Source organism: Ranitomeya imitator, chromosome 7 (genome assembly GCF_032444005.1).
Source record: "Ranitomeya imitator isolate aRanImi1 chromosome 7, aRanImi1.pri, whole genome shotgun sequence".
Taxonomy (NCBI): domain Eukaryota; kingdom Metazoa; phylum Chordata; class Amphibia; order Anura; family Dendrobatidae; genus Ranitomeya; species Ranitomeya imitator.
In genome coordinates this window covers 175,143,448-175,169,870 of record NC_091288.1, presented here as the reverse complement: position 1 = coordinate 175,169,870, position 26,423 = coordinate 175,143,448, and the positions used below count along the sequence as shown (strand labels likewise).

At 41.9% G+C, this 26,423-nt stretch overlaps 1 protein-coding gene across 1 annotated transcript in view; it reads left to right on the top strand.

Moving 5' to 3' along the window:
* Positions 1–2,009: 2,009 nt before the first annotated feature.
* Positions 2,010–26,423, top strand: part of SHISA9 (shisa family member 9) — a 444,826-nt gene continuing 420,412 nt past the window's right edge. Inside the window, exon 1 of the mRNA XM_069734080.1 lies at positions 2,010–2,801. Coding sequence (XP_069590181.1) covers positions 2,284–2,801 — 518 coding nt within the window. The 5' untranslated portion in view covers positions 2,010–2,283. The remainder of the gene's footprint in view (positions 2,802–26,423) is intronic.

Here is a 26,423-nt window from a genome sequence, read left to right as displayed (position 1 = left end):
TTTGTGGGGGGCTGTCTATCCTTTGGGGATTTTCTCTGAGGCAAGATAGTATTCCGATTTCCATCTTTAGGGCTGTGAAGAGGTGTCTACGTGTGTTAGGTACACTCAACGGCTACTTCTAGTTGCGGTGTTTAGTTCAGGGTTGCGGTCAGTATAGTGGCCACTTTCTCCAGTGAAAGTTCTCATACAGCTCCAAGGTCACCGGATCATAACAGGGTTCCCCTATTTTAATAGCCAGTAAAGGCTAAATATACAGCTGCGGGCTGATATTCATAGCCTGGGAAGATCCATGGGTATTAACCCCTTCTTAGGCTATAAACATCAGCCCCCAGTCACAGGCTTTCCCTCTCTGGTGCAGAATATTGCGTGGGAGCCCATGGCATTTTTTAAAAATTAAACAGATATTGCGTTTAAGGCCGGGGGGTCACATTTGCGAAAAACTCGCACGAGTCTCGCACCTCAATACCCGGTAAAAACGCCAACACTCGGGACCGGAGTGTGCGGCTGCATGTATTTCTATGCAGCTCGACGCTCCGGTCCGAGTGCCAGTGGCAGTGCCCGGTATTGAAGTGCGAGACTCGTGCAAGTTTCTCGTAAGTGTGACCCTGGCCTAAAGCAAATTTGGTGTGTGTGTGTCTTTATTTAACTCTCTATGTACCATTTTATTATGTTTATTACTAAACATCAGGCTTGGTATTATCTGTCCATCTATCTATAGATCTATCTATCTATCTATCTATCTATCTATCTATCTATCTATCGATCTATGTGTGTAAACATTATTATTCAATGGAGTATGTAAATGAAGAGGTTGGACAAGAAATCACATCACAATTCTTTTTTGTTTGTTAAATAATAGATCTTTATCTAGCTTACAAAAACGCATACAAATCCACATGAATAAAGCATGAAAATCCGCATCAAATACGCATAAAATCCGCGCGGATTTTTACCTGCGTTTTCTGCCAAGAGAGGAAGAATCTGCACAGAAAATCCCACAGGCAAATCTGCAACGTGTCCACATATCCTAAGGGTGTACGTACTGTATTTGTGCAACCACAATAAATCATTAATTTGTCTTTTTCCACCTGAAAAAGATTTCAGTTTGTTTCTCAATGGATTTGTACACATTATGGGTGACATTAAAGGTGGAAAAATATCTCAGATGATTCTTCTTGGTATGAGTTTTTTTTACATGATCAAAAACTGTAATTTCAACAGGGGTATGCAAACTTTTTATATCCACTGTACATAGTGAGCAGTGGAATTATCTATCTATCTATCTATCTATCTATCTATCTATCTATCTATCTATCTATTATCCATCTATCTATCATCTATCTAGTGGTCAGGGAAATCATCTCTCTATCTGTCTATCTATTTATCTATCTATATATCTATCTATTATCTACCTATTATCTATCGATCGAGCAGGGGAATCATCTATCTATTATCCATCTATCTATCATCTATCTATCTATTTCCAAGGTTGCAGCCACATCTGGAATGTGATGGGGAACAGAAGCTTTTCTGCCCTTTTCTATTTTACATTTTTGCTTAGTATTTCTCATATACTTGTACTTGAAAGCATAAATATTGTCATGTATTTCCAGGGTAGCGATGACCTACATATCCTTCTCACATCTTGAGTCATGTACTGTTAGCATGTGAGAGCACCTGCTGAAATCTGCAGTTCTACTTCCATATGAAGGCTTCATGCTGTCTCTTAGTCCCACAAGTTACTTTATGGTTACATGATATTGGTGCAGATCAGAGCTAGAAGATTGTACAATGTGTGCTGATTGTAATAAGTGTCTGGAGGGCTGTAAACTTTGTACCCATGAAGGCTGATTTGGTGATGCTCACCTTGCACTCACTTACATCCCATTTCTCCTCATCTCTTGCAAGCTCTCCCTCCTTACTCAAGACCTATGTCATCCCTCCCTCAGTCTCTACTCCTCCTATATCTATTCCTCCCCCTCCATCCTCCTCCTCCCCCCATCCCTCTCTCTCTTTTTACACTACTCTAACAAAGCAGAATCCCCTCTGCTTTCCTCGATTCCACAAGTGCAGAGCAGAAACAGGCAGAGCTTACTGCAATAGAGCAGAGCATCACCACCATAATCCTCATCATCACACCTTCCAGGTGAGGACTGCACCCACACCACCTCTGGCACTGGTGATGGACCTGGTCTGATGGGCTGAGACCTCTTAACTTCCCATCCTCATGGTTCTGCCACTTTGGATCTTCCATATCAAGTTAAACTAAGGCAGCTACTTATCATGAAAGGAATTAGGGCAATATTATATTACTTCCTTGTGGATCTCTTTACTTTGCTGTGTGGCACGCAGGCCAAGACTGGACTTCACTTTGGGAGCACTGAAGTGGTGTCAGATGTCAACCTGTCCAACCATGGAGATCTAGAGTCTTCAGAGCCTCCTCAGACTGCTGAGGGTTGCAGGGGGTATTTTGATGTCATGGGGCAATGGGACCCTCCATTTAACTGCAGTTCGGGGGATTTTCTCTACTGTTGTGGTACTTGTGGCTTCAGATACTGCTGTAAGTTCAAACAAGCCAAACTGGATCAAAGCGTCTGCACAAACTATGATAGACCTATCTGGCTGCTACCGGGAAAGACACCTCCAAAAATTGATGACCCCATGCACGACCCCACTAGGGATAAAACAAATTTGATTGTCTACATCATATGTGGAGTAGTAGCTGTAATGGTCCTTGTAGGGATATTCACTAAACTTGGACTGGAAAAGGCTCACAGACCTCAGAGGGAAAACATGTCAAGGTACGTCACTCTTGACCGATCCATCCAATGCTTGTTATTTCTGCTGTCCTCAAAACATCTGTTGTTGTCACCCCTGACCCTGTACTGTAGGGCCAGGGTTCATTTTATGCCTACAGCTGACCATTGATGTCTAGATCAATGATTAAGATGCTTAAAATGTTTACCAATATTGTATTTGCAATTAAATGTATCATATCTCCTCAATATTTGGATAGGAGGTTACAGTAACCGATCCAGAATATGTACAGTGTAGTTCTGCACCCGTGTGTATACAGGTTAGTCCAGTGTGTATGATGGTCTATTGTAAGCTGTGATACACACACTACACCACCCACACACTCGCTGCCAAAATCCAAGATTTTTAGGTTTAACTCAATCTTACACGCATCTTGGAATTTGGCTCAGCAGCCACCGATACGTATCTTGGAAATGGAAAGTGCAGCAAACACCTGCTCTGTGCATATCTGCATGTATGTAGGTTAAACCCATCCGTCTTGTAGATGTTGGCTGTGTGCGCGGAGCTGTTCTTTTCTACCGTTGGGCTAAAGCCATTAATACTGTCATCATGGCTTAGTTCTGAATAAAGGATTTAAGAAGCCATACCGAGAAATGAAAAGTCTCTCTTGGCATGTGCATATGTTGTTGTTGGAAGATTGCCCCTATTTGTGTAGGTTACCCTTTCTTGAGCGATGATGATGGTGATCAAGAGAAAGGGGGAGAGAAAGGTTGTCAAAAGTGGAAGGCGCAGGGATGAGTATGTGGAACTGGACAGATACAATGAAGGCCATGGGGCTAGTACAATATTGTGGACAGGTGAGATGGACGATGGCGAAGGCACCGGAGGAGAACTACAACGCACCAGCAACTGGCACCGAAGGAGATGGATACAGAGGGAAGATTGTGTGGGCAGTGGGCGGGATGACAGTTTGGGATAAAAGCCTGATTTTTCCATGTTCTCGACATTCAGATCATGTCAGTATCTGTGTGAAAACAGAACATATTTTTAACTTCTCTGTTCCCTCTGATTCATTATGCTAATCTCAACCACATGATAGCAGATGGAAATGAAAGGGTCTGACTTTCCTCAACAAATCCTGAATACGTCTGTCTATCTATCTATCTATCTATCTATCTATCTATCTATCTATCTATCTATCTATCTATCTATCTATCTATCCATCCATCCATCCACCTATCTATCACTCCTAAGACTCCTATACACACAGTATCATAAAGGTGTCCACAGAACTGCAGCTCATTACGCTGATCCCACTGTTAACCAGTAGTGATACTGACAATCATAGCAACCAGTGATTTTTTATGACCTGTAGAAATCTATTAAATCAGTTGTAAAATATACCTATGCTTCCAAATCCTTCTTGGTCTCTAATTACTATTTTACCTTCCTTTACAATAATTACCAATAAGTATCAATAACTTCCCATTTAGGGAAATGCAAGTGTTAAATTATTCATCAGGGAAATCATCCTTTTCATTATCTTTGCATTCAGGCGACTTACACTGGAGCGTTCGGATAGGTGAAGACTCTTTTCGATCGTGACCAAATCTGTATGTCTATGGCCATAAAATCATCAAAGGGCTGATGTATCTGACTGGTTCTCAGCTCCATGGAAATGAACAATCTATACTCTGCCTGCACTGGAAACACATGTGATCACACCAGCTTAACCCTATATTGTATGGAGCTGCAGAAAATCTTCTAGAATGCTGGAAATTATCAAACGCTTCGTAAGTTTATAATGCAGTGACATCAACTGTGCTGCAGGTGAAGATTATCTAGATGGTGGTTTTTTTTCCTTCATTCATTCCACATCAATTAAAATAGATCCATTGATTTTCCCTTTTAAGTGTTAACCCTTCAGGAATCTTTCCCTTTTAGACATCTTGATAAATGCCTTTTCTTCTCAGTCTTACTGTTACCATTCCGGGGTTTCACTGGAGAGGAGAAGGAAATGTGTGGTGTGAATTGTTCTCTGTGGAATAGAAAGAACATGCATTTATATAGATGTGAAGTGCAATGGAGTGAGGTTTTCAAAGCGTAGTCCCCAGCATTTCAAATAAGTGTTCTTCCACTTACAAGTCTATTGAGCCTGTCATTGTTCCCTATAACCAAAGCCAATGTGAAGTCTTATTGCATCGGAATCCTATTCCTTCAATATCTGGGGCAAGACCAAGTTTTCTATATGTTATTCTGTAGGTGATAGCATTAGACAAGGGGAATGTAGGGACATTAAATCATGTAATTGCAGATGGGAAGAAGATCGTCAATTTGGTTGGCATTCAGAGGGCAGAGTGTGCAACTTAGTTAATTAATGATTTATTTAAATTATTACCAACACAACTGCTATGTTGGGCATAAAAGAGTGTAATATACAGCCTTAGTGACACATAAAGATGAAATATTTTATTGGAAGAGAGCAACACCCTGTCTAATAAATTCAGTGGAAAATGTCACCTAGAAGGGAAACCAACCTAGGGGTGGTAACGCAACTGCTACTCACCGATCAGTCAATGCTATCAATATTAGTTATGTGTTATGAGATGGTTCATTTATACCAAAACCAACCAACCTCTAAAATTCAGAGGAACATGTCTCAAGAAGACGTAATCTTCTCGTGATTCCAAAAATCTTATAAGACCTCTAGTTTTAGAACTATATTAGAAACCATATCAAACAACTGAAGTCTGTTGTGAATTACATTAAAAAGCTGAAGACACATAGATTCCATTGTGCACTGAAAAACAGGTGTGGACTTTGGTTTAGGACTTTATTGATAGAGATTAGTGTTTCCCAAACCCCATCCTCACAGCCCCCAACAGTTCATGTTTTCAGGATTTCCTTAGTATTGCACAGGTGAGAAAACCTGTGGCAATTTCTGATGTTTTGATAATAATTCCATCACCTGTTCAGTACTAAGGAAATCCTGAAAACATGGTCTGTTGGGGCTGTGAGGACCTGATTTCCATGAAGATAGTAAGCCATTGAAACATACAAACTCCATGCAGATGGCCAGCCATGGGAGAACATACAATCCCCATGAAGATAGTAAGCCATTGAAACATACAAACTTCAAGTGAGATAGCAAGCAATGACAAAACATGCAAGCTCCATGAAGATAGTAAACCATGGGAGAAAATACAAACTCAATACAGATTGCAATCTATGGGAGCACATACAAATTCCATGCTGATCATAAGCCATGGGAAAACATAGAAACTCCATGCAAATAGTAAGCTAAGGGAGAACATACAAACTCCATTGGTAAGGCATGGGAAAACATTCAAATTCCACGCAGATGGTACGTCATGGGACAATATATAAACTCCAGGGGTAAGCCATGGGAGAACATACTAACTCCACGAAGACAGCAAGCCACTGAGAATATACAAACTCCATAAAGAGAGTAAGCCAGGGGAGAACATATGCAGATAGTAAACCAATGGAAAACAGAGAAACTTCATGCAAATAGTAAGCTACGGGAGAATATACAAACTCTATGCAGATGGTAAGCCATGGCACACCATGCAAACTCCGAGGGTAAGTCATGGGAGATGATACAAACTACATGAAGATAGCAAGCCATTGAGAACATACAGACTCTATGAAGAGAGTAAGCCATGAGAAAACATACAAACACAATGATGCTTGTAAGCCATTGAAAAACATACAAACTCCATGAAGATTGTAAGCCATTGAAAAACAGACAAACTCCATGAAGATTGTAAGCCATGAGAAAACATATAAACTCCATGAAGATTGTAAGCCATTGAAAAACATACAAACTCCATGAAGATTGTAAGCCATGGGAGAACACACACACCATACAAATAGTAAGCCATGGATAAGCATACAAACTACATGCAGATTGTAAGCCATGGGAGAACATACAAACACCATGAAGATTGTAAGCCATGAGAAAACATACAAACTCCATGAGCATTGTAAGCCATGGGAGAACATACCCACTCCATACAGATAGTAAGCCATGGAAAAGCATACAAACTACATGCAGATTGTAAGCCATGGGAGAACATACAAACAACTTGTTTATGGGTAAGCCATTGAGAACATACAAACACCACGCAGCTGGAAAGCCATGCGAAAACATACAAACTACACGCAACTGGTAGCTGTTAATCCATAGGACAACATACAAACGCCATGCAGATAGTAAGCTATGGGAAAACCTACAAACTCCATGCACAAGGTATGTCATGGGAGAATATACAAGGTCCATGCAACTGGCAAGCCATGGGAGTACATACAAGTTCCATGGAGATGTTATTCTTGATCAGATCTAATCCCAGGACACCAGTCCTGATTGACGTGTGTATGTATTACTGAGTATTATTCTGCGGAGGTATGATCAAAGACTTGTGGTTATAGAAAATGTATTATATCTTTGACAGGTGCACCAGATAGAGGTTAAGTTTAGGTCCTTTTACATTGGCTGACCTTGGGTACTAAACAACATCCAATCAGCTACTTGTTTTCTGATTCTGTCACTGTTTAGCACTACTGACGTATCCCTACTATTTGGCACTACTATTAGATATTATCGTACTTTAGATTATGTATTTATATTTTCAAATTTATTCATCTCTCTTTTTTTTAATATGGATTTACATCATTTTTAGAATTAATTGATTGTTTACCTGTCTCCTCGTCGGTGTGGTCTTTGTGTCCCATACTCCCTTTTTATCATTTTAACCTCATCATATCTGATTGCTAATTAATAAAGATTATTTTTTTGTTTGGCTTTTTATTTCAGTTTATTTTGTTTAGCAGATTTTTGTAACTTTTGGAATTACCTCTTTTATTTGGTAGCCCTTTATAAGTTTTTATTGTTTGCAGATTGGCGGTCAACCACTATGATGCCTGTTAGAAACCCTGTTTTCCATAATGTGTGGAAAAAAGTAAAATAACAGCAAACCAAGAAATAACAAATATGATTAAAAACTTTGGTCTAAGGCAATGATAAAACGTTGAATTGAAGTTGTCTGATATCGTACTTTATATGTAACCTTCACACGTTGCTATGTAAGGAAGAATCTTAACTAATTAACTGATGATTCCAAGAATTCATTTCAATATATTCATGACCTGACCATAGCAAGAATCTTTAGCCATATGTTTGCTTGAAAGCAAGCAAGGCAATGAATAGAAAACTCAATAAGGATTCTACATTTCTAAGAAAATAATGTGATTCATAAAAGATAAATGTACCTCGAATGTTCACTTCTTAAGAGGATGAATGCATATGATCAATTTCGTGAAGATATCTACATAACATCTAATAGAGCTAGGTAGCATGTGTTAAAGAAACCGGTCATGAGCTAATGTTTGATGAGTGAGGGAAGAAGTAAGGACAGAGCTGTTTAACGGATGATGCTTCCAGTGGATTTATCATTGTCTAGTACATTTAATAAAATGGAAAGCCAATGCTCCTCCAGTTGGTTGTCCACAGGATTCCTGTATATATAATGGAATTAGACTCATAGGATGACCCATTTTGAACATAGAAAAAACAGATGTTTGATACTCCGTTGAGAGATGTTTATGATATATACTTAATGGATGTAAAGTGAACTGCAGCAGTCAAAGTTTTTGAAATCGTTACCGTAATTAATTTGCTCACTTATATAAGTCCATCATATTCTGCAGCGCTTTTCCTACATTGTCATCGCTGTACCCCATTGGGGCTCACAGCTTATTACTACTGTCTTCTATTTTGTGACTACATAATGTTTAATGAGTGCTATATAATGTACGGAAATATCCACATGGTTGATGCTTCTGTAGCACCTGGTGATTACATGATTGCTCATGGCAAAGCAGAGCTACTTGGTCCTCCCAGTCCCATGTAAGCTCTGCCATGACTTACGTCACTGCAGCATTCTGTGTTCCCCTGTAACTGTGGCTCTGGTGGATGCCCCAGTTACAGTTGAAAAAAATTATCAGTAAAGTAAATAAAATGTTGCCCTAAGATCTTGGATAATCTATTGGGGAATAAATTCTATATACAAGTGCTTCTCACTAAATTACAATATCATCAACAAGTTAATTTATTTCAGTTCTTCAATACAAAAAGTGAAACTCACATATTACATAGAGTCATTACACACAGAGTGATCTATTTCTAGAGTTTATTTCTGTTAATGTTGATGATTATGGCTTACAGCCAATGACAACCCAAAAGTCATTATCTCAGTAAATTAGAATACTTTATAACACCAGCTTGAAAAATGATTTTAAAATCCAAAATATTGGCCTACTGATATGTATGCTCAGTAAATGCACTCAATACTTGGTCGGGGCTCCTTTTGCATCAATTACTGCATCAATGCCGCGTGGCATGGAGGTGATCAGCCTGTGGCACTGCTGAGGTGTTATGGAAGCCCAGGTTGCTTTGATAGCAGCCTTCAGCTCGTCTACATTGTTGGGTCTGGTGTATCTCATCTTCCTCTTTGACAGTACCTCATAGACTCTCTATGGGGTGAAGGTCAGGTGAGATTGCTGGCAAATCAAACACAAAGATACTGTTGTTTTTAAACCAGGTATAGGTACATTTGGCAGTGTGGACAGGTGCCAAGTCCTGCTGGGCTGGAGAATGAAATGTCCATCTCCAAAAAGCTTGTTGGCAGAGGGAAGCATGAAGTGCTCCAAAAATTCCTGGTAGACGGCTGCGCTCACTTTGGTCTTGATTAAACACAGTGGACCTACACCAGCAGATGACATGGCTCCCCAAACCATCACTGATTGTGGAAACTTTATACTAGACCTCAAGCAGCTTGGGTTGTGGCCTCTCCACTCTTCCGCCAGACTCTGGGACCTTAATTTCCAAATGAAATGCAAAATTTACTTTAATCTGAAAACACCACCTTAGACCACTGAGCAACAGTCCAGTTCTTTTTCTCCTTGGCCCAGGGCTATTGGTCATGAGTGGCTTGGCACAAGGAATGTGACACTTGTAGCCCATGTCCTGGATACGTCTGTGTGTGGTGGCTCTTGAAGCAATGACTCCAGCAGCAGTCCACTCCTTGTGAATCTCCCCCAAATTTTTGAATGGCTTTTTCTTAACAATCCTTTCAAGACTGCGGTTATCCCGGATGCGTGTGACCTTTTTCTACTAGACTTTTTCCTGTTACTCAGCCTACCATTAATATGCTTGGTTACAGCGCTCTGTGAACAGCTATCTTGTTTAGCAATTACTTTTTGTGGCTTATCCTCCTTGTGGAGTGTGTCGATGACTGCCTGTAGGACATCTGTCAAGACAGCAGTCTTCCCCATGATTGTGAAGCCTACTGAAACAGACTAAGGGACCTTTTTAAAAGCTTAGCAAGCCTTTGCAGATGTTTTTTGTTAATGACATTTGGAATTCCTTGGCTGTAAGCCATAATCATCAACATTAACAGAAATAAACACTTGAAATAGATCACTCTGTTTGTAACGACTCTATATAATATATGAATTTCACTTTTTGTATTGAAGAACTGAAATAAATTAACTTTTTTGATGATATTCTAATTTTATGAGAAACAACCTGTATATACCAGATATATCGGATGGAGTTTTCAAATAATAGTTACAAGGAGTTGAATTTATTTTTTATCTGAACACCCATTGGCCAGTCCAAAGTTTTGGGATTTAATTGTCAAGGAAAAAAGTGAAGTAGCACAAGTAAAAGTGCAGTAATAGATGGTAGCCCACAGAATGCAACCCACCACCCTATAACAGATAAAAAAGCAATACAAGTGGGCAGCACTACGTTGCCAATTCCATGCAAAAAACTTGTGTATTTATTGGCACACCTGAGGTGGCAGAACTTTGGCTGAAGAGCGAGTGACCTCTTGAGCTAAAATGTGGCCACCTGTTCACATGGGCCAATAAACACCAGTTTTTTTGCATGAAATTGGGTACTAAGTGCTGCCCATTTTTCTATCTATTAAATATTTATACAAGAACGCTCTCTCTCTCTCTTTACCTCTCTCACTCTAGTCTTCATTTTTATCATTATTTCTCTCTTTCTTTCCTTTCTTTCTTTCTTTCTTTCTTTCTTTCTTTCTTTCTTTCTTTCTTTCTTTCTTTCTTTCTTTCTTTCTTTCTTTCCCTCTTTCTCTCTCTCTTTCTCATCCTTTTAGCAGTTTCTTTCTGTATCCCCTACATGCTCATTTTTAGGCGTTGCATGCACAGTGCCCCCACACTGATGTGCCGTCATGTACAGTACTCGCATTGTGCTTCACAGCTGTGTGTTTATTGACCCATAGCAGCTTCCCAGTACATTTCCCAAATAGCATACTTCTGTTATATGTTAAATATATGTGTCTCATTCCCATTATTGCTATATTTCATAGAGTAGGTGGCAAAGATGCAACATATTGTCCTTGGACCTATAAATTATCCATAACATTGTACATTAACTGCAGAAAATCCCTTCTAAATAGGTGACATCAACCATAAATTAGCAGCTTAAAGTTGAAGCCGTTGCAGTGAGATGCGGTTTAGCGTGCTAGTGAGCTCTGAAGCTGCCAAGTGCAGAAGTGACTCATTTATTTATACCCTCCTTGGCTTTCTTTGCTCCCTTGTTAAATACAGTTTGGTTACGTACTAAACGTTCATGTATCATTCTCACCATCAACTCATAAACAAATTAATGCAATTAAAAGCATTGTGAGATACTCGCCAGCAAACCATTGTCATTTGGGATATGCTCGAATTACTCAGATACTTCAATATCGATCCACTCACGCAGCTGTTAGTGTGTTATCTGTGGCAAATTACATCAGAAGGTTTACCGCTCAAATTCCAATTGAAGATTTGCAAAGAATGTTGATTGAGCCGGTGACAATCAATTTAGTTTCCGTAGCCTTTCTTATTCTTCTCCAGTAAGGCATCATGAACTAAACAGAGTGATCATGGTCTTATAAATTACCAGCCTATTCTTGACATCTGAATGTTCTAGATGTACCGCAAAGTGAGTCAGTACAACTGTGGTCATACTTCATACTGTCCAATATTTATGGCTTGTGGCTACACCTTTGAGAGCCCGGACGGCGTAGAAAAAAATCATATTAGGGTCACCTAATTACTTATCTTCCATGCAATACCATCAGGGAGGTGTCCGATTGGCTCCAATTTTATTCAGCGACAGGATAAGGACCCCAAATATATAGACGATGTCATTAAGAACTATGTTCAGCATAAGGGGAAACAAGAAGTACTGAAAGTGATGATAAGTGATGATATAGCCCCCACAGAGCCCTGATCTCAACATCAAGCCTGAATGGAAATATGGGAAGAAATAGAAAGAATTCTGCATGCCAACATCCATAGAAGATCAGTGGTTGGCTCTCCAAGATGTTTGGACCAACCTTCCTGCCGAGTTCCTTCAAAATGAGTTCCTTCGAACTCAAGAATTGATACTTTGATGATGCTTTGAAGTCAAAGGGTGGTCACTAGTGATGATCGAGTATACTCATTGCACGGGTTTTCCGGAGCATGCTTGGGTGGTCTCCGAGTATTTTGGCGTGCTCGGGTATTTAGTTTACGTCGACGCAACTGCATGATCTGCAGCTGCTAGACAGTTTGAATACATGTGGGGATTGCCTGTTTGTTAGGGAATCCCCACATGTATTCAAGCTGTCTTGCAGCCACAAATCATGCAGCTGCATCGACATAAATTTAATCCCCGAGCATGTCGAAATACTCAGAGGCTACTCGAGCATGCTCGGGAAAACCTGAGCAACAAGTATACTCGCTCATTACTAGTTGTCACATCAAATATGGATTTAAAGACTTTGTCCCTGACTTTAACATTCATTAACTATATTTAGGTCATCAATATTTGATTGGTGGGAGTATGACACCTGGCACCCCGCCAACCAGCTGATCTCGATGTCACCGGCAGCTAGAACTTCTAAGTTACAATTCTCCTTCCAAGCTGTGCTTTAAAGCACAGATTTCAGGTCCCCTTAAGTCAATTTGATGCCTACTATAATGAACTGTTGACTATACTGTAATATCCTGCCTTATTATGCTTAAAAAAAAGCTGTGACTCTGAGTCTGGGGAAGGACAGGCTGTGGGAGCGGTCATCATTATCAGCATTATCACCATCATGAGAAATGGTATAGACTGATTTGTAAAGGTACCTTCACACTGAACAACTTAACAACGATAGCGATCCGTGACGTTGCAGCGTCCTGGATAGCGATATCGTTGTGTTTGACATGGAGCAGCGATCAGGATCCTGCTGTGACATCGCTGGTCGGAGCTAGAAGGCCAGCACCTTATTTCGTCGCTGGATCACCCGCTGACATCGCTGAATCGGCGTGTGTGACGCTGATCCAGCGATGTCTTCACTGGTAACCAGGGTAAACATCGGGTTACTAAGTGCAGGGCCGCGCTTAGTAACCCGATATTTACCCTGGTTACCATTGTAAGTGTAAAAAAAAAAAAACACTACATACTTACATACCGGTGTCTGTCGCGTCCCTTGCCGTCAGCTTCCCGCACTGACTGCCGGCCGTAAAGCACAGCGGTGACGTCACCGCTGTGCTCTGCTTTACAGCCGGCCCTCACAGTCAGTGCGGGAAGCTGACGGCGAGGGACGCGACAGACACCGGAATGTAAGTATGTAGTGTTTTTTTTTTTTTTTACATTTACAATGGTAACCAGGGTAAATATTGGGTTACTAAGCGCGGCCCTGCGCTTAGTAACCCGATGTTTACCCTGGTTACCTGGGGACCTCGGCATCGTTGGTCGCTGGAGAGCTGTCTGTGTGACAGCTCTCCAGCGACCACACAGCGACACTGCAGCGATCGGCATCGTTGTCTATATCGCTGCAGCGTCGCTTAATGTGAAGGTACCTTAAGACCAGTGCCTGGGATATTTTTGTACTGTGATGTGTTTTCTTAGCTTTGTATCAAGGTTATGAATGCAACAAGTTTGAAACCAAATCTATAATGTAGGAATCCGTAGGCCAACGATTCATCTCAGAAGATGACGATCACAAGAGCTAATTGACCGCCAAGTTGTCCCGTGTGTAAACTGTGGCAATATGCTCAATGATAAAAAATGGCTTTAAATAATGGTCTATAAAACCAATTATAGTATCGAAAGCAGGAAAAAGTAATAATAACATCTGAAAAAGAACTAATATAATTCATTTATGTCAAAGACTGTCTGTTACCGAGTCTATTAGTACATGTAAAAATATGTCCATCATACTCTGTTTTTACTCTTCTGCAGAAGGCTGGCATATTAGGGCCGACATGTTTCCCTAAATAAACCAAATAAACTGACAAACATCATCCTAAAGTTGATATGCAGCAATACACTGTGCATAAGGGGATCGTATTGTGGAAGCAGACGTAGTGATGAAAATGCCAACGTTATTCTACTTTTAGACACTGTATATAATAGGTAGACGTACACTGTAGGTTTTGCATTTTAAGGAGGTTGTCCTCTACTAGTCATATACATATTAAAGGGAATTTCTTACCGGGTTTTTTCTACTTCATCTGAGAGCAGTTTAATGTAGGAAAAGAGACCCTGATTCCAACGATGTATCACTTAGTTTACTGGGTGCAACAGTTGTGACAGGGTTCTTAGATATAGCATGAAGCAGAGCTGGGAAAGCTGCCTCGCCCACATCATTAATTAGCAGCTTTCTGTGTACATTGTATATTGATAGTAAGCTGCTCATCAGTGCTGGGACAGGGCTGGACTAGGGCTCACAAGCATCAATCCGGCAATGATAACTTCCTGGTGATAAAACCTTTATTGTATTGAAACAACAGCACACAGCCTAATAAGTGACACATGCCTAAAATTAGTGTCACAGCCCCTATCTCATGCTGTCCTCGGATTACATAGCAACAATCTGCTCATATTCCCTTTAAGAGACCCAGGAAGGTAAGAAAAATAACCAAAAAATTGAAAAAATTGTTACAGGCCCTGTAGGTGATCATAAATTATTTTTATTATTTTTCTCCCTCACTGGGCATAGTGGGACAACCACTTCAAGCCTTGTTACAGGAGTACGGTAGTTTATTTTCATTTTTTATTCCATAAGAACAATGAACTACTTTTTGGTGGTTTTTGTTTTTACCTTCTTTTTTTTTAAATTTGAGAAAACAAGTTACATTTGTCATCTCCAGTTCCACCTATATTTTCTCTAAAGGTTAATTTACAATGCATAATTAATGGGAATGAGTGTTCCTTGGGATACTCGATCCACGTAATCGTGTCGGTCACCCAGTAACATAGTAACATAGTAACATAGTTAGTAAGGCCGAAAAAAGACATTTGTCCATCCAGTTCAGCCTATATTCCATCATAATAAATCCCCAGATTTACGTCCTTCTACAGAACCTAATTGTATGATACAATATTGTTCTGCTCCAGGAAGACATCCAGGCCTCTCTTGAACCCCTCGACTGAGTTCGCCATCACCACCTCCTCAGGCAAGCAATTCCAGATTCTCACTGCCCTAACAGTAAAGAATCCTCTTCTATGTTGGTGGAAAAACCTTCTCTCCTCCAGACGCAAAGAATGCCCCCTTGTGCCCGTCACCTTCATTGGTATAAACAGATCCTCAGCGAGATATTTGTATTGTCCCCTTATATACTTATACATGGTTATTAGATCGCCCCTCAGTCATCTTTTTTCTAGACTAAATAATCCTAATTTCGCTAATCTATCTGGGTATTGTAGTTCTCCCATCCCCTTTATTAATTTTGTTGCCCTCCTTTGTACTCTCTCTAGTTCCATTATATCCTTCCTGAGCACCGGTGCCCAAAACTGGACACAGTACTCCATGTGCGGTCTAACTAGGGATTTGTACAGAGGCAGTATAATGCTCTCATCATGTGTATCCAGACCTCTTTTAATGCACCCCATGATCCTGTTTGCCTTGGCAGCTGCTGCCTGGCACTGGCTGCTCCAGGTAAGTTTATCATTAACTAGGATCCCCAAGTCCTTCTCCCTGTCAGATTTACCCAGTGGTTTCCCGTTCAGTGTGTAATGGTGATATTGATTCCCTCTTCCCATGTGTATAACCTTACATTTATCATTGTTAAACCTCATCTGCCACCTTTCAGCCCAAGTTTCCAACTTATCCAGATCCATCTGTAGCAGAATACTATCTTCTCTTGTATTAACTGCTTTACATAGTTTTGTATCATCTGCAAATATCGATATTTTACTGTGTAAACCTTCCACCAGATCATTAATGAATATGTTGAAGAGAACAGGTCCCAATACTGACCCCTGCGGTACGCCACTGGTCACAGCGACCCAGTTAGAGACTATACCATTTATAACCACCCTCTGCTTTCTATCACTAAGCCAGTTACTAACCCATTTACACACATTTTCCCCCAGACCAAGCATTCTCATTTTGTGTACCAACCTCTTGTGCGGCACGGTATCAAACGCTTTGGAAAAATCGAGATATACCACGTCCAATGACTCACCGTGGTCCAGTCTATAGCTTACCTCTTCATAAAAACTGATTAGATTGGTTTGACAGGAGCGATTTCTCATAAACCCATGCTGATATGGAGTTAAACAGTTATTGTCATTGAGATAATCCAGAATAACATCCCTCAGAAACCCTTCAAATATTTTACCAACAATAGAGGTTAGACTTACTGGCCTATAATTTCCAGGTTCACTTTTAGAGCCCTTTTTGAATATTGGCACCACATTTGCTATGCGCCAATCCTGCGGAACAGACCCTGTCGCTATAGAGTCCCTAAAAATAAGAAATAATGGTTTATCTATTACATTACTTAGTTCTCTTAGTACTCGTGGGTGTATGCCATCCGGACCCGGAGATTTATCTATTTTAATCTTATTTAGCAGGTTTCGCACCTCTTCTTGGGTTAGATTGGTGAATAAGGAAAACACTTGTTTAATGGGTGAAATGATATTTTGGCTTGCTTTAAAGATCACCATTTTCGGCAACACATCATCCTGTGTAAAATGGATCCGCACGGTCTAAAGAGGTTATTAAAAAATTACTGACGTGAAAACATGTCGCTGTTTAATGTCGCCAGTTGGCTGGTGTAAACCAAGCTTAAAGGGGTTGTCTGGTCTTCTTATGAGAATCTGCAGCCACAATATGTGACTGCAGACTTTTGAATACATACAGCGTGCACACCACACACTGTTAGGATTCACCCGTGTTACAGTGAAAGTGTGCAGACTCGTGACTGCAGGTATGAGCAGGGAGGCTCGATATACCTGCCTGTAGAAGGAGCAGGAACTGTTACGAAACACATTGCAAATAAAGTTTTTAAAACCTACTTTTCTCAGTCTGGATTGGACGTTCGTGGGCAGCGCTGTAAGATCAACTCAACAAGAAACCTTCCTCTTCAACCTGTTCTGGATCCTGTGGGGGATCCAGCGGGTGAAGCAGCAGCTCTATTGATTCACACATTTACCACAGGGTTGTGCCTGGATACACAACCACGAAAGGCAGTGTCGGACTGGGTTGGCAAAGGCCACCAGTAACATTGATTCTTGGTGTCCACTGTTCAGGTAGATGCAAAAATAACCTGTCCCCTAGTACATAGATTTACTTTTGACACCTTTTTTAAAGAATGATCAGATTATACCTTTTTCTGCTAATTTAGAATCAAGTGAAATAGCGCTACTCATTAGCAATCCTTCACAGGGGCCTACCAGAGGATTTTAATGTTCTCCTGTGGGCCAGTCCGCGTCTGACTGAAGTTGAGCCTTTGACTAACCTTTATCATTGGTGGTCTTGGTTAATGTGCACATTTTGAGCTTTCTTTGCTTCTTTTGTAGTGACTGAAAGTATGTGATTTGCATACTTCCGGCCACATTCAGACTAGAAGTGGGTGGTCTCCTACAATTCACTTGTAATAAGCAAGGTCAACCACGTCTAGTCAGCATGTGACCGCATGTATGTGAATTGCGCTGCCGAGCTGTAAAGATTCAGAAGTCTGCAGTAACATAGAGTGACTACAGAATTTCATCAAAAGACCCTTTAAGATTCACGTAGGTGTTGTCTTATCCAACAACTGCGCCCCAAAACCAAACACGGATCCAAGAACAAAGTCTTTAGTAAATATTTTACCAAGAACAACTGAAAAACCTCCGAGTTGACCTAGTATTGCTTTCCATTTATGCCTGGCACCTGTATCTGTGCTACACTTGTTATACTAGTTCTACATTTTGACTTTGTGCTATACAGCCCTGCTGTGATTTGTGTCTGCTGCGCAACGTGTGTCTGTCTGCTCGCTGCTGAATGTCACAATTTCCTGAGCGTGGCAGCAATACTTTATGGTGGGATGACGGCAGCTTTGTATCAGGCGCACTGTTCGCCGAATAGGATGTCAGATAGTAAAGAACTTTCTCCATCGGAATTTAGATTCATCATCCCCAAATAGTTTAAAAACCAGTAAAAAAGATCAAATGCATACTCCGAGGCATAAAAGCATGGCGATAAAGCCAACAAACATCTCTCGTACACAGCATGGGATTACCAAACGGCTTTAATGTTTGACGACCTTCGTGTTTCACTTTGGAGATGAAAAGATGAACAATTCCACAAATTATATTTCATTCATAGGTTTTAATTAATCTGAATGAAGTTAGATGACCTTCAATAAAGACATTTTTTTTGGGGGGGTGGGGGGGGTCGGGGGGTAAGGAGTAGATCATAAATTCTAATAGAATCTGTACACACTTTACTTTCTTGTTACTCTGCTAATAAAGAAAACATAATGTATGTCTCCGAGATCTGAGGTTCCTGTCTTATACCATTTTCGTCTGTAAACATTTTTTCACTTGACACTTCTTCCTCTATTTGGGGCTTTGTTATAACTAAGCTTTGAAATGATATAGGTCAGTATGAAACAAGGGCTTAACAGAGGAGCAAATTCGGAGGAGCCAACCTTGGAATCATTTATACAGAAAATGTCATATCATTATCACATAGACTCTAGTGAGTCCAGTGGGTAACTTGTGCTCATGGGCCCAAATGCAAAAGCTCCGATGGGGCTCCCAATTATTTCAAGTCTCTAATAATACTGGTCTTTTCATATAGGCCAATTTGACCAAAATTCCAAAATTCGAGTCACTTAAATCATTTCTGTCAGCAGGTTATTTGAGATGCAATCTGAGAGCAAGATCCAGGGGCAGAAATTTTTTTTGCAAAACCAATATTACTCTCTAAACCCTTCAAGACTGATGACGTATATTTACGTCATCGCCCGTGTCCCTGTCTTTCATGCAGGCTCACACGCTGAGTTTGCATCTTCTCCCTGCCCTTTATGGCTGATTTAATCAGTCATCCAGTGCCCCCGAAGGCCGCTGTCAATCACTGGCAGTGGCATTTATCACACGCAGACAGAAACTGTATCATTTATCCCACCTGTGAGCGCCCATCATGTGATTACGGGCACCGATGGGTTGTCAAACTTTTTTTGCACTACTTAAATAAAAAAATAAATATACATGTTTGGTATCTGCGTACTCGTACTTACTTGAGGAATCATACTGCCAGGTCAGTTTTAGCATATAGTGAACATGGTAAAAAAGCAAAACAAAAAAACATTGCGGAATTGCAGTTTTTTTGTAATTTCACCACAGTTGGATTTTTGTTTTTCCGTTTTCCAGTACACTATGTTGCAGAATGAATGGTGTCATTCAAAGACCCATAAAGGCAACATTTCTTTCTAATTGGATTACATAACCATATTTTTTATACACCATAGTCAAATAGTGAGGTGTAAAATATTTTTTTTGAAGTGACAACAAAGTTTATTTTAACCTCTTCCAGACCTACGATGCAGCGTATGTGTCATGACAGTCAGTGTCAATCCGACCTGTGATGCAGCATATGTGTCATCGTGGGATCGTGTTCCTGCGGGTCGTGTGAAAGGGTTAACTGAAATTTCACCCGACCTGCAGGAACAGGGGGACGTGTACTTGAGCCCAGGGGGGTGGCTCTGCCCCTCCCCATGGCTATGATTGCTCTGGTGACCACTTTGTCACCACCCCCCAGATCTGATTGGAGCTAGCGTCCATGTGACGCTATCTCTCCATTCAGATGTGGAAGGGCAGAGAAAACCATGGCTGCCTTACTGTCCAGCTTCATGCCATCCATGGAAGCTGAACAGCGAGGTGCCTGCTTGCTGCCCTGCCATATACCGTGATCGCCACCACCATCATCGCCGCCATCACCGCTGCTGCCGCCATCATCGCCACCGCCAGGTACTCCCCTCTGCTGCCCTCCACTCCCCCAGCCGTCTGCTCCCTTCCCCCTGCCCCAGTGATCACCCCCTTATCACTTCCCCTGCTGCTGGCTCCATCTGCTGGTGCATCTCTGCTCCACCGCGCCTGACTGCCCCCTCCTGCCCCCGGTGATCACCCCCCACCCCAGTGATCACCCCGATCACCCTCTGATCACCCCTGCCCCCCTGATCACCCCCTGATTGCCCCCCTGATCACCCCCTGCCCCCCCTGATCACCCCCCTGTCCACTGATCTGCCCCCTGCCTTGCTGATCTTCCCCCTGCCCCGCTGATCTCCCCCCTGCCCCGCTGAGCTAACCCCACCCTGCGAATCTCCCCCCTGGCCTGCTGATCTTGCCTCTGCCCCGCAGACCTCCCCCTGCCCTGCTGATCTCCCCCTGCCCTGCGGATCTGCCCCCTGACCTGTGGATCTGCCCCCTGGCCAGTGGATCTGCCCCCTGCCCCACAGATCTTCCCCCTGCCCTGCGGATCTTCCCCCTGCCCCGGTGATCTCCCCTCAACCCGGTGACCACTCCCTGCCCCACTGATCTGCCCCCTGCCCCACTGATCACCCCCTGCCCCAGTGATCTCCCCCCACCATGGTGATCGCCCCCTGTCTCGCTGATCTCCCCCCTGCCCCAGTGATCACCCCCCTGCCCCAGTGATCATCCCCTCCTGCCCCAGTTTTGCCATTAGGGTTAGAGTTTGGGCTAAAGTGAGTTGGACTTAAGATAGGGTTAGGGTTGAGGCTAAAATTAGGGTTCGGGTTGGGGCTAAAGTTAGGGTTAGGTTTGGGGCTAAATTTAGGGTTGGAATTAGGGGTAGGGTTAGGGTTAGGATTAGGGGTGTGTTAGGGTTAGGTGTGTGGTTAGTGTTTGGATTAGGGTTAGGGGTGTGTTGGGGTTAGGGTTGGAGTTAGACTTGGGGGGTTTCCACTGTTTAGGCACATCAGGAGCTCTCCAAGCATGACATGATGCCTGCAGACCATTCCATCAAAGTCGGCATTCCAAAACGTCACTACTTCCCTTCTGAGCCCCGACGTGTGCCCAAACAGTGGTTCCCCCATATATGGTGTACCAGCGTACTCAGGACAAACTGGACAACAACTTTTGAGGTCCAATTTCTCCTGTTACCCTTGAGGAAAAAAAATAATTTTTTATTTTCACAGCTCTGCGTTATAAACTTCTGTGAAGCACTTGGGGGTAAATAGTGCTAACCACACATCTAGATAAGTTCCTTGGGGGGCCTAGTTTCCAAAAAGGGTCAATAGTGGGGGGTTTCTACTGTTTAGGCACATCAGGAGTTCTGCAAATGTAACATGATGCCCGCCGACCATTCCATCAAAGTCTGCATTTCAAAACGTCACCCCACATAAGGGGTACCAGCATACTCAGGAAAAACTGGACAACAACTTTTGGAGTCCAATTTCTTCTGTTGCCCTCATGAAAATAAAAAATTGTGGGCTAAAAAAAAATAATTTTTGAGGAAAAAATTATTTTTTATTTTCACGGCTCTGCGTTATAAACTTCTGTGAAGCACTTGGGGGTAAAAGGTGCTCACCACACATTTCGATAAGTTCCTTGGGGGGTCTAGTTTCCAAAAAGGGTCAATAGTGGGGGGTTTCTACTGTTTAGGCACATCAGGGGCTCTGCAAAAATAACATGACACCCGCAGACCATTCCATCAAAGTTTGCATTTCAAAACATCACTACTTCCCTTCCGTGCCCCAAAACAGTGGTTCCTCCCCACATATGGGGTACCAGCATACTCAGGATAAACTGGACGACAACATTGTTGGTCCAATTGCTCCTATAACCCTTGTGAAAATAAAAAATTGTGGGCTAAAATATAATTTTTGAGAAAAAAATGATTTTTTATTTTCACGGCTCTGCGTTATAAACTTCTGTGAAGCACTTTTGGTTCAAAGTGCTCACTAGGCATCTAGATAAGTTCCTTGGGGGATCTAGTTTCCAAAATGTGGTCACTTGTGGGGGAGCTCCAATGTTTAGGCACACAGGGGCTCTCCAAACTCCACATGGTGTCCGCTAACGATTGGAGCAAATTTTCCATTCAAAAAGGCAAATGAGGTTTCTTTCTTTCCGAGCTCTGCTGTGCACCCAAACATTGGTTTACTCCCACATATGAAGTATTAGTGCACTCAGGAGAAATTGGCCAATAAATTGTAGGATCCATTTTATGAAAATGTGAAAATTAAAACAATTGAAGCTAAAAGAAAATGTTTGTGATAAAAAGTACTTTTTCATTTTATGGATCAATTTGTGAAGCATCTGGGGGTTCAAGGTGCTCACTATGCATCCAGATAAGTTCCTTGGGGGGGGGGTCTAGTTTCCAAAATGGGATCACTTGTGGGGGAGCTCCAATGTTTAGGCACACAGGGGCTCTCCAAATGCGACAGGGTGTTAGCTAACGATTGGAGCTAATTTTTCATTCAAAAAGTCAAATGGCGCTCCTTTCCTTCCGAGCCCTGTCGTGCGCCCAAACAGTGGTTCCCCCCCACATATGGAGTATCGGCGTACTCAGGATAAATTAAACAACAACTTTTGTGGTCCACTTTCTCCTTTTACCCTTGGGAAAATAAAAAAAATTGATGCTAAAAGATCATTTTTGTGACTAAAAAGTTAAATGTTCATTTTTTCCTTCCATGTTGCTTCTGCTGCTGTGAAACACCTGAAGGGTTAACAAACTTCTTGAATGTTGTTTTGAGCACCTTGAGGGGTGTAGTTTTTAGAATGGTGTAACTTTTGGGTATTTTCAGCCATATAGACCCCTCAAATTGACTTCAAATTTGAGGTGGTCCCTAAAAAATGGTTTTGTAAATTTTGCTGTAGAAATGAGAAATCACTGGTCAACTTTTAACCCTTATAACTTCCTAACAAAAAAAAATGTTGTTTCCAGAATTGGGCTGATGCAAAGTAGACATGTGAGAAATGTTATTTATTAACTAATTTGTGTCACATAGCTCTCTGGTTTAACAGAATAAAGATTCAACATTTGAAAATTGCTAAATTTTCAAAATTTTCGCCAAATTTCAATTTTTTTCAGAAATAAATGCAAAAATTATCTACCTAAATTTACCACTAATATGAAGCCCAATATGTCACGAATAAACTGTCTCAGAATCGCAAGGATCCGTTGAAGTGGTCTTGAGTTATTACCTCATAAAAGGACACTGGTCAGAATTGCAAAAAATGGGCAGGTCATTAAAGGGAACCTGTCACCCCCCTTTGGCGGTTTTAACTAAAAGAGCCACCTTGTGCAACACTAAGGCTGCATTCTGTCAAGGGGGCTCTTCTTTTTGTGCTCCCTTTCAAAGCAGCAATATTAATTTTTATAATTTTGGCACCATACCTTTAGTCTGTCTGGGTGGCATGTCTTTTTCCCCGGACACAACCGCCTCCCAGCCATCAGTCAGCCCCTCCGTGTGCCTGGCGCCACCTCCTCTATCTTCAGTAATGTACCCGGTGCCTGCGCTATGCTTTTCTTTTTCGGGCATGCGGTGTTTGCGCATAATAGCTTTTATTATTGTATACCAAACAATATTTATGTAATTCAGGAACAAAAAGATTACATATATATATATATATATATATATATATTAAGATTATATCTAATCACACAGTGCTCCATACTGTATAATGGCCCCACATGATGCTCCATACTGTATAATGGTCACACAGTGCTCCATACTGTATAATGGCCACACTTGATGCTCAATACTGTATAATGGCCACACAGTGCTCCATACTGTATAATGGCCACACATAATGCTCAATACTGTATAATGGCCACACAGTTATCCATACTGTATAATGGCCACACATGATGCTCTATACTGTATAATGGCCACACAGTGCTCCATATTGTATAATAGCCCCACATGATGCTCAATACAGTATAATGGCCCCACATGATGCTCAATACTGTTTAATGGCCACACATGATGCTCAATACTGTATATTGGCCCCACATGATGCTCAATACTGTATAATGGCCACACAGTGCTCCATACCGTATAATGGCCACACATGATGCTCAATACTGTATAATAGCCACACAGTGCTCCATACTGTATAATGGCCCCACATGATGCTGCGTACAGTATAATGGCACCACGTGAAGCTCCATACTGAATAATTGGCCCCACATGATGCTCAATACTGTATAATGGCCACACAGTGCTCCATAATGTATAATGGCCTGACATGATGCTCCATACTGTATAATTGCCACACAGTGCTCCATATTGTATAATGGCCCCACATGATGCTCAATACTGTATAATGGCCACATAGTGCTCCATATTGTCTAATGGGCACACATGATGCTGCGTACAGTATGATGGCCTCACATGACGATGCCAGTGTACAGTTGGGGCTGTAGATGTGTCCCAGCAGCTCAGCTTACAATGCAGGCAAAGATTTCACCACCTGTCACTGTCCACACTGCTGCCTCACAGATCCTGCACATTGCAATGTAGCCCAGCTCTGCGAACTCTGCATGCACTCAGACAACACCACTATCTACTGGCTCCACTCCATAACTGCTGTAGTATATAAAGGATATATGCATATATATACTGTGCCTATGACTAACAGGCTGCAGTGGATTGCTCTAACACCACACACACATACACGCACACACACGTACCTCAGAATGTCCTCTCTCCCTCTCTGAACCACCGGGGAAGAAGATATGGAGGGGGCATGGCCTAATCAAGGGGGCGTGTCGGCTATTTCTCCTGCTGGCTGTGCGGGTGAAGCAGAGTCTGTGCGGTGCAGCGGGGCACTGCCTCACAATCGGGACAGTTCCGCAGTATGCGGGACGGTTGGGAGCGATGTAGTTACGCACTGCTTGCGGGAGTATAGAGAGACATGAATCAGACTGCTAGTTGCACTACAACCTTTGGTGCTACTGATATCAACATTAAAGATGAGGTCATCGTGGCCTTTACAGTGTGCCAGATTGCAAGCATGGTAGGCAATAGCAGGCCTTGGAGACAAACTGTGAGGCTTTGAGGAAATCCTATAAACGGATCATTGTTGAAATAAATTGTATGTTTCGTATGAAGTTTACAATGACTCATTGTTTGTGCTGACACACTGGCACAGATCCAGAACTGCAGGTTCTCTGGATAGATTGTTTGCTTTGAAATTGAATTTACCAAGTGAGCCAGATCTGACTTTGGTAAGTGAAATGACACAGTAGCATCTCCTGCTATAAGCTATAAAAATATATATTTTACCTCAGGAAAGCAGAAATCTATTAGAGGCACAGAATTTCAAGGAGCCTCATTTACCCTCTCTGAATCTTTCTTGTACAAGTATGTAAAATTTGCCCAGGACAGCTTTTCATATGTTGATGATTCGAATGTTAACATCATTTTATTCCTTCTTTTAAGAACTAATGGTGATGATCACCTTTCTTCACTGTATATTACTGTTTTGAACAATGAGGGCCGAAGTCATTAATTGTGGGTTCTTTTAAGTCACTTCTTATTCTATCCTTGTGTTTATCTTTATCTTTCGATGACATTTTTTGTGCCAAATTCATCACAACAGTTCATGAATTTTGCACAAAGTCAAAATGCTCTTTTTTTTAACTTTAATCAGTTTTGTCAGGAGTAGAGATGAGCGGTGTTCGAGTCGAACTGTTCGCCAATCTCAGATTCGAGCTGTTTTGGGCGGTGTTCGAGTTTTTCGACGAATCCGAACAATGTGCTTAAAATTCGGCTGTTCGAGTTTCTGTTTGATAACTGTCCGTTCACCAAAAGCCTCGCTTGATTTGCACATTAAAACTGTTTATCATTGTTAATAGACTGCGTCAGTGTATAGTGGGTGGAGGGGGGCGGGGGATAGGTCTGTGCTGAAATAACGCCGATCTCCATTTTTTTTCTTTCCCGCATTTACAGTGGGGCGGTGCAGTCTCTCAGCCTATCAGCAGTGCACACACAGAGCAATGTGCATGTGACGCACACAAGCAAGGGCATGTGTCATTGGCTGTGGATGTCACATGTCCTCCTTGCCCTATAAGAACCAGCCATTTGCCCCGTTGCCACCATTTCCTCGCTGCTGCAGCTTAGTGTTAGAGGCTGGTCCCTGCTGGCTTCTCCCCGCCCACTGAGCTAGACTGACAGGTCAGGGATAGATCGTATGTGTAGCTGAGCTGGAACCGAGAAGCCAGCAGGGACCTGCCTCTTGGACCAGTCATCTCATCCCCCTGACTACGTAAAACATAGAATCTTAGAATGTGAGAGCTGGTCACTGACTGGTGCTGCCCATGGTTTGGGCGCTATGAATCAGTTGACAGGTTCTT